Source organism: Salvelinus sp. IW2-2015, linkage group LG27 (genome assembly GCF_002910315.2).
Source record: "Salvelinus sp. IW2-2015 linkage group LG27, ASM291031v2, whole genome shotgun sequence".
NCBI lineage: Eukaryota > Metazoa > Chordata > Actinopteri > Salmoniformes > Salmonidae > Salvelinus > Salvelinus sp. IW2-2015.
This window is the reverse complement of record NC_036867.1, coordinates 14,726,924-14,736,199: the sequence shown is the minus strand read 5'-3', so window position 1 is coordinate 14,736,199 and position 9,276 is coordinate 14,726,924. Positions and strand designations below refer to the sequence as shown.

Genomic DNA, 9,276 nt, shown 5'->3' with positions numbered 1-9,276 from the left:
TTGTATCCCGTCTCCAGCAGAGCCCGCGCCTGCGCTTCTTGAACCGAACTAAGAATCACCAGACCCGGCTCCATCACCGAGACTGCGTCCCCTGTGTCTACAGTCGCCGATGTACCAGTCTATCTAATGAGGGAGTGATCGAGAGTCGCTACTGGAAGCCGTGAGCAAGTTCACGAGTGAACATCGGACAGATCTTTAGAAACATTACAGTTTGCCTTGAGTGCTCGGACTGGATCTGAGAAATGGAGAGAAAGGTAAGAGTTGTGCCCGCAGCACACGGTTTTTTATTGTCTTGACATTCGTTTTCTTTTATACTATGTGCTCAGTGTTTCACCCCTGCATAGTGAGAAAAAAATGTTTTCCACCATTATAAAGCTCCATTCTGCGCTCCCCAGCCCACGGAATCAGAAGGCGCATTGCCAGCCGGATTAGTGCGCACGGGAGTTTTTCGACTGGGTCTAGTTTGTGTATCTGAAAATCTTTTGAGGAATTGTTGAAGCTACCCTTTGATTTCTTTGTTTATTCCTTGAAAATGCTATCTATGTATTTTATTTCAACGTGAAGATTGACAATCCTACCGCATGTAAACTGTTTGCATCAGTGCATCACATACTTAATTATACAAGGCTATACAATAGTTGTAGCCTGCACCTCACCTCACCCCTCCACTGAACCTACACCCCGCCCCGTTTTCAGACGTTGCAGACACGGCTGGCTTGTTAACCTTGACTGGTCTAAGAAATAGACACTTAAGCAGCAATAAGGGAGATGCACACTATCGGACCAGAGAGTAGACCGACAGACAGCACTCACTCACCTTCTCTGTTTGTCGCATGTAGAACGACAAAAGTGTGAAATGACTCTCACTCACTGCTCTCTTCTACCTATGGCCTATGGCTATAAAATAGGTTAGACGAAATTGTCATGGCCTTTATTTGTTGTGTTGTATGAATACAATTCCCACGTTACATCAAGTGTCCTCAAACCTATTTACAATGTAGCTACATAAATGGTACATTATAATTATAGTGTAAAATCAAGGTTGTAGGCTACTTACGGCCATGTTTGTAGGTTGTGTAATTATACAATACACGAATGTTACACTTTTTAATATGCATTTGATTTGTAAACAAACCAAAATGAGTTGTGTTTTCACATCCCCTCACTATGTAATTAGTGTTTCATATTAGAATATTCAGTTATCTCCATTTGCTTGGGATTATGTATACCACAAACATATGACAGTTCTAAGTAATACGTACTGTGTAACAATTGTTATTCCACTGTACCTAAACTGCCTATGTGGTTTTTGGGAACTTAATATAAAGTGGGACCACTATGGGTCAGTAAGTAATTGAACCCACTGCTCTGGAAATTATCTCAAGTTTATGATTCAGTTCTTTATGGTTGGTGGATATACAGTATTTCTCAGCTGTAGTGGTAGGCCAAAAAAATGTACTTTATATTTTTGAAACAACATAAGCCAATATACTAGAACACTATACTACAACATGTATTCAACCTATATTTTATATTTGCAGGTTGGCCTCTTAATCCTGTTAGGATTGTGTTGGTTTAGTGATAGTGATGTGAGGGGGTGGTAGTTCGTTAGGCCTCTATGCAAGACTTTCCTTTGCCTGTTGCTCAGTGGTGTTTGCAGAGACAKGGACGTGTGGAATGCACTATAGCATTCTGACTTCAGAAGCCTTCTGCATGGATGCAGTGAATCTTATGAAAAGGTTTGGAGTTGAGACTCAAACTCCTCTCTCTTATTATTATTTATTGTAGATCTCCACTAGCTGCTGCGCTACTCTTCCTGGGGTCCAGAAAAATTAAGGCAGTTTATAMAATTTTAAAAAKATAAAAATACATTCATAGATTTCACAACACACTGTGTGCCCTCAGGCCCCTACTCCACCACTGCCACATATCTACAGTACAAAATCAATTTTGTACATGTGTGTATAGTGCGTATGTTATCGTGTGTGTGTATGCATGTGTCTGTGCCTATGTGTATGTTGCTCCACAGTCCCAGCTGTTCCATAAGGCATATTTTTATCTCTTTTAGGTCTAATTTTACTGCTTGCAACAGTTACTTGATGTGGAATAGAGTTCCATGTAGYCATGGCTCTATGTAGTACTGTGCGCCTCCCATAGTCTGTTCTGGATTTGGGGACTGTGAAGAGRCCTCTTGTGGCATATCTTGTGGGGTATGCCTGGGTGTCCGTGCTGTGTGCCAGTAGTTCAAAAAGACAGCTCGGTGAATTCAACATGTCAATACTTCTCAAATACAAGTAGTGATGAAGTCAATCGCTCCTCCACTTTGAGCCAGGAGAGATTGACATGCTTATTATTAATATTAGCTCCCTATGTACATCCCAGGGCCAGCCATGCTGCCCTGTTCTGAGCCAATTGCAATTTTCCTAAGTCCCTTTTTGTGGCACCTGACCACATGACTGAACAGTAGTCCAGGTGCGASAAAACTAGAGCCTGTAGGACCTGCCATGTTGATAGTGCTGTTAAGAAAGTAGAGCAGYGCTTTATTATGGACAGACTTCTCCCCGTYTTAGCCCTTTGTTGTATCAATATGTTTTGACCATGACAGTTTACAATCCAGAGTTACGCCAAGCAGTTTAGTCACCTCAACATGCTCAATTTCCACATTATTTCATACAAGATTTAGTTGAGGTTTAGGGTTTAGTGAATGATTTGTCCCAAATACAATGCTTTTAGTTTTAGAAATATTTAGGACTAACTTATTCCTTGCCATCGTTGCCACCCACATTTCAGTCGCTGTAGTAGCTGACATGTATAGTGTTGAGTCATCCACATGCATAAACACAATGGCTTTACTCAAAGCCAGTGGCATGTCATTAGTAAAGATTGAAAAAAGTAATGGRCCTAGACAGCTGCCCTGGGGATTTCCTGATTCTACCTGGATTATGTTGGAGAGGCTTCCATTAAAGAACACCCTCTGTATTCTGTTAGACAGGCAACTCTTATCCACAATATAGCAGGGGGTGTAAAGCCATAACACATAAGTTTTTCCAGCAGCAGACTATGATCGATAATGTCAAAAGCCGCACTGAAGTCTTACAAAACAGTCTGCAGAATCTTTTTATCATCAATTTCTCTCAGCCAACCATCAGTCATTTGTGTAAGTGCTGTGCTTGTTGAATGTCCTTCCCTATAAGCATGCTGAACGTTTGCTGTCAATGTGTTTACTGTAAAATACYATTGTATCTGGTCAACACACAATTTTTTCCARAAGTTTACTTAGGGTTGGTAACAGGCTGATTGGCAGGCTATTTGAGCCAGTAAAGGGGGCTTTACTATTCTTAGGAATCAGAACGATTTGCTTCCCTTCAAGCCTGAGGGCAAACACTTTCTAGTAGGCTTAAATTGAAAATGTGGCAAATAGGAGTGRCAATATCGTCCGCTATTATCCTCAGTAATTTTCCATCCAAATTGTCACTTTACGAAATTCAAAATTACAATGCTTGTCTTTCATAATTTGGTCAGATATACAGTGGCTTGCGAAAGTATTCCCCCCCCTTGGCATTTTTCCTATTTTGTTGCCTTACAACCTGGAATTAAAATAGATTTTTGGGGGGTTTGTATCATTTCATTTACACAACATGCCTACCAATTTGAAGATGCAAAATATTGTTTCTTGCGAAACAAACAAGAAACAAGACAAAAAAACAGAACTTGAGCGTGCATAACTATTCACCCTCTCCAAAGTCATTACTTTGTAGAGCCACCTTTTGCAGCAATTTCAGCTGCAAGTCTGTTGGGGCATGTCTCTATAAGCTTGGCACATCTAGCCACTGGGATTTTTGCCATTCTTCAAGGCAAAACTGCTCCAGCTCCTTCAAGTTGGATGGGTTCCGCTGGTGTACAGCAATCTTTAAGTGTATTCCACAGATTCTCAATTGGATCGAGGTCTGGGCTTTGACTAGGCCATTCCAAGACATTTAGATGTTTCCCCTTAAATCACTCGAGTGTTGATTTAGCAGTATACTTAGGGTCATTGTCCTGCTGGAAGGTGAACCTCCGTCCCAGTCTCAAATCTCTGGAAGACTGAAACAGGTTCCCCTCAAGAATTTCCCTGTATTTAGCTCCATCCATCATTCCTTCAATTCTGACCAGTTTCCCAGTCCCTGCCGATGAAAAACATCCCCAYAGCATGATGCTGCCACCACCATGCTTCACTGTGGGGATGGTGTTCTCGGGGTGAGAAGAGGTGTTGGGTTTGCGCAAGACATAGCGTTTTCCCTGATGGTCAAAAAGCTAGATTTTAGTCTCATCTGACCAGAGTACCTTCTTCCATATGTTTGGGGAGTCTCCCACATGTCTTTTGGCGAACACCAAATGTGTTTGCTTATTTTTTTCTTTAAGCAATGGCTTTTTTTCTGGCCACTCTTCTGTAAAGCCCAGCTCAGTGGAGTGTACAGCTTAAAGTGGTCCTATGGACAGATACTCCAATCTCCGCTGTGGAGCTTTGCAGCTCCTTCAGGGTTATCTTTGGCCTCTTTGTTGCCTCTCTGATTAATGCCCTCCTTGCCTGGTCTGTGAGTTTTGGTGGACGGCCCTCTCTTGGCAGATTTGTTATNAGGGAATAGGGTGATTTTCACACAGAATTACACAGATCCTCAAAAACTTCTACAGCTGCACCATCGAGAGCATCTTGACCAGTTGTATCACCACCTGATATGGCAACTGCTTGGCATCTGACTGTAAGACACTACAGAGGGTAGTGCATATGGCCCAGTACATTACTGGGGCCAAGCTTCCTGCCATCCAGAACCTATATACTAGGTGGTGTCAGAGGAAGGCCCAAAAATTGTCCAAGACTCCAGCCACCCAAGTCATAGACTGTTCTCTCTGCTACCGCACGGCAAGCGGTACCGGAGAGCCAAGTCTAGGTCCAAGAGGCTCCTTAACAGCTTCTACCCCCAAGCAATAAAACTGCTGAACAATTAATCAAATGGCTACCTGGACTATTTGCATTGACTTATTTTTTTAATATTTTTTTTTACAATGCTGCTACTTGCTGTTTATCTATACATAGTCACTTTACCCCTACCTACATGTACATATTACCTCGACTAACATGTACCCCCGCACATTGGTTCTGTACCGGTACCCCGGTTATTTTTTTAAACTTAAGTTAATTTTGTAAATATTTTCTTAACTCTTTCTTAGAACTGCATTTCATGGTTGCTACAACTGTTGTGTTTGGCGCATGTGACAAATAAGAATTGATTTGACCTTCGAGAAGTACAGGTATAGGAATAAAGACACCTCTTTCACAAGTGAAATGTCACCCACCTCTTAAACGGAGAACAATGTATTGAGAGCATTACCTTAGAGCAATTAGATGTAATGGGGCTAGATTGGAACACTTAATGCAGGGCCAGCATTTTCCTATACATGACTGCGTTTCCCTAAACCACTTCCAGCTTACCAGAGTTTGCATTGAGACTGAATTTGGCTAAAAGCTTCTGGTCCACTTAGTTGGCGTGCTAGAAAGGCTTGAAACACATTTGAATGTCCTTGGTTATAATGATGGGTATTGATAATGTCCACAACGGGTTCTATTTGTCGTCAGTTATCCCTTTTGGTTCTGAAAACATTTGAAAAATACTACTTTAGTCGGCGTAACGTCAAGTGAATCGGTTCCGTTAGCTTGCAATGTTTAGGACAAAATGTCATGAACTGAGTGGAAATGCAAATGTATTTATTTAAACCTTAAATGGGTAACTCGGCACAGTCTTTCATAGTGGAAACATGAGTGACTGTGTGTGGAACCCGTTTGCAGGGTAAACAGTCCAAAAGGAGCCACTGCTTCCCCCCTATGAACCGGGAGCACAGGAAGCTAGTCCACGAGCTGGCCGAGGCCTACAACGTGGAGAGTGTGAGCTACGACAGCGAGCCCAAACGCAACGTAGTCATCACCGCCATCAGGTAAACACCTCAACAGGAAAACGTTTCTTTAGTAAGGCAAGTTACACTCTGACTATCTCAAAGTAGACACATTTCTGTTATAACTTGAAAAAGACAACGTATTACTGCCTGTGCAACTGTATCAGCTGGTTATATTTTGTATGAATAGATGTGTATTGTGAACAACTGACAAAAGATGTGAAGTCATTCTGAGGATGTGCCTTGTCTTTGTGCTTCTTGCTGTGTGCAGGGGGAAGTCTGCCTGTCCTAACTCAACCCTGACCTCCCTGATGGAGCGAGACACTGGGGTCCCGAGGGCTCCTCCACCCATTGCCCATATCAAACATAGCAGCAAGTAAGCCTGGGTCTTTGCACTCACAAAACGTCCCATATAGTCACGCCACAAACACACACAATTTGGTTCTTGGTTCGTGTCCTCTCAATGTCCCAATGACTTGTAACTAGCTAGTTAACTGTGTTTATTGTTTTTGTCATCAGGGCTGACAGTGTGAGCAGCTGGTCCAAGGCAGTCAAAGAAGAGCCGGTGATCGACTACTTCGATGTCCAGGATTAATAAAGGCACAAAAGAAGAAAGCCTCGTGATGTAACTGATCTAAACTAAGAATGCGTCTGCTGCCCGTCGATTTTTGGAAATTTGTGATGCTATTTCCCCTCCCTCATTTAGGTTATTTTTCTCTTGAAGGCCAACACATGTCACTGCAATAGTATTTGGGGTTATTGGGTGTTATGTTTGAAACTGTGCCATGAACATCATTGTTCGGTGGCATTACAGTGCTTTCTTCCCGCAAATGCGTACTCCAGACTGAAAATAATAATTGATTGTGTTTTTATAGGTAGTAATTCTCACTTGTTCTCAACGCAGGACTACCAGTATGTTGTATTCTGCTGATATGTTGTATTCTACGAGGGGACGTGCCATACACCTTATTTCAATAAAGCAATTTTTCAATGGATTTGTTGATACTTTACTTGCTGATATATTGCAGAGAACCTGCTCATTGTTACAGATACTATATAATATACAAGATACTACTACATTGAGGTATTTTGAGATTGAAGGCTTATTATATGCTATAATCTTAGGATACTGTCTTTAAAGTATATTATGTGTTGGTACTTTTGGACATCAACTGGGTTGCATTTAACTACCAGTATATAAACTATTACATTATGATGCCCAGGTGATTGAAGGGGCAGGATTTAAACAGCCCTGCATCTTTCAAAAAACGGCTGCAGGCATATCCTTATCCTTTGTGCCTTTTTCATCAACCTGGTCTCAGAGCATTTTGTATTATTCTGTATGTAAATTCAAGATACTCCATTAGTATATGTTTCGTATGGTGTCTATTAAATTGTGGATGTCCATCACCCATTTTGTATGATATATTATGAATTACCATTCGCATTATGTTGCAAATATACAATATTTTGTGTTTGCAAAACGTACATTATGTTACGAATTTGAACAATGTATGTTACGATTTTCAAAAGTATATGTTAGGAATTCTAGCCAGGTGGCTGACGTTAGCTCTCTAATGTTAGCTAGGGTAGGAATTAAGGTAAGGGTTAAGTTTAGGAATTAGGTTAAAGGGGGAGGGTTAGCTAACACGCAAAGTAGCTAACAGGTAGTAAGTAGTTGAAAAGTTGCTGAAATGCTWAAGCTGTCCATGATGAGATTTGAGCTCGCAACCTTCAGGTTGGTAGACGTTCGCGTTAGCAATCATCCATCCCGACCTACCACCCTACTTGCTTAAGTAAGCATCTGTCTTATGTAACCATACGAAATGTAACATATCATACTAAATGGAGTGTTTCAGATATACGTACAGAATAATACGAAACGGTATGAGACCAGGTTGCAACCCAACCATGGACCATTTCGAAGACTATTCCCTAACGGTTTTACATCCCTTGTGAAATATTGGTGGGCAGACAGTGTATTTCAACGGTAGAATGGGTAATTTGATGACACTCCCCTGCTAGTCCAATTTTTTATTGTATCCCGTCTCCAGCAGAGCCCGCGCCTGCGCTTCTTGAACCGAACTAAGAATCACCAGACCCGGCTCCATCACCGAGACTGCGTCCCCTGTGTCTACAGTCGCCGATGTACCAGTCTATCTAATGAGGGAGTGATCGAGAGTCGCTACTGGAAGCCGTGAGCAAGTTCACGAGTGAACATCGGACAGATCTTTAGAAACATTACAGTTTGCCTTGAGTGCTCGGACTGGATCTGAGAAATGGAGAGAAAGGTAAGAGTTGTGCCCGCAGCACACGGTTTTTTATTGTCTTGACATTCGTTTTCTTTTATACTATGTGCTCAGTGTTTCACCCCTGCATAGTGAGAAAAAAATGTTTTCCACCATTATAAAGCTCCATTCTGCGCTCCCCAGCCCACGGAATCAGAAGGCGCATTGCCAGCCGGATTAGTGCGCACGGGAGTTTTTCGACTGGGTCTAGTTTGTGTATCTGAAAATCTTTTGAGGAATTGTTGAAGCTACCCTTTGATTTCTTTGTTTATTCCTTGAAAATGCTATCTATGTATTTTATTTCAACGTGAAGATTGACAATCCTACCGCATGTAAACTGTTTGCATCAGTGCATCACATACTTAATTATACAAGGCTATACAATAGTTGTAGCCTGCACCTCACCTCACCCCTCCACTGAACCTACACCCCGCCCCGTTTTCAGACGTTGCAGACACGGCTGGCTTGTTAACCTTGACTGGTCTAAGAAATAGACACTTAAGCAGCAATAAGGGAGATGCACACTATCGGACCAGAGAGTAGACCGACAGACAGCACTCACTCACCTTCTCTGTTTGTCGCATGTAGAACGACAAAAGTGTGAAATGACTCTCACTCACTGCTCTCTTCTACCTATGGCCTATGGCTATAAAATAGGTTAGACGAAATTGTCATGGCCTTTATTTGTTGTGTTGTATGAATACAATTCCCACGTTACATCAAGTGTCCTCAAACCTATTTACAATGTAGCTACATAAATGGTACATTATAATTATAGTGTAAAATCAAGGTTGTAGGCTACTTACGGCCATGTTTGTAGGTTGTGTAATTATACAATACACGAATGTTACACTTTTTAATATGCATTTGATTTGTAAACAAACCAAAATGAGTTGTGTTTTCACATCCCCTCACTATGTAATTAGTGTTTCATATTAGAATATTCAGTTATCTCCATTTGCTTGGGATTATGTATACCACAAACATATGACAGTTCTAAGTAATACGTACTGTGTAACAATTGTTATTCCACTGTACCTAAACTGCCTATGTGGTTTTT

The 9,276-nt window shown here is 41.5% G+C and overlaps 3 protein-coding genes across 10 annotated transcripts in view; 2 read left to right on the top strand and 1 right to left on the bottom strand.

Moving 5' to 3' along the window:
* Nucleotides 1-9,276, bottom strand: part of asap1b (ArfGAP with SH3 domain, ankyrin repeat and PH domain 1b) — a 219,849-nt gene that overhangs the window by 118,502 nt on the left and 92,071 nt on the right. The window lies entirely within an intron of this gene.
* Nucleotides 5,747-6,923, top strand: LOC111953512 (transcriptional repressor NF-X1). Its single transcript, XM_023972855.2, has 3 exons — nucleotides 5,747-5,970; nucleotides 6,200-6,304; nucleotides 6,448-6,923. Exons 1-3 carry the CDS (start codon nucleotides 5,861-5,863, stop codon nucleotides 6,521-6,523), a joined length of 291 nt encoding a protein of 96 aa, XP_023828623.1. The 5' UTR covers nucleotides 5,747-5,860; the 3' UTR covers nucleotides 6,524-6,923.
* The window catches only part of LOC111953511 (SWI/SNF-related matrix-associated actin-dependent regulator of chromatin subfamily D member 3), a 48,117-nt gene continuing 46,681 nt past the window's right edge, over nucleotides 7,841-9,276 (top strand). The window contains exon 1 of the mRNA XM_023972850.2: nucleotides 7,841-8,219. Within this exon, the coding sequence (XP_023828618.1) occupies nucleotides 8,208-8,219 (12 nt within the window). The 5' untranslated portion in view covers nucleotides 7,841-8,207. The remainder of the gene's footprint in view (nucleotides 8,220-9,276) is intronic.

What these genes read in the sequence shown, in the direction of transcription:
- LOC111953512 (XM_023972855.2), top strand. Translation starts at nt 5,861, where the DNA reads ATGAACCGGGAGCACAGGAAGCTAGTCCACGAGCTGGCCGAGGCCTAC. An exon ending in GTAGTCATCACCGCCATCAG is followed by an intron (nt 5,971 to 6,199) that starts GTAAACACCTCA and finishes TGCTGTGTGCAG; the next exon opens with GGGGAAGTCTGCCTGTCCTA. An exon ending in CATATCAAACATAGCAGCAA is followed by an intron (nt 6,305 to 6,447) that starts GTAAGCCTGGGT and finishes TTTTGTCATCAG; the next exon opens with GGCTGACAGTGTGAGCAGCT.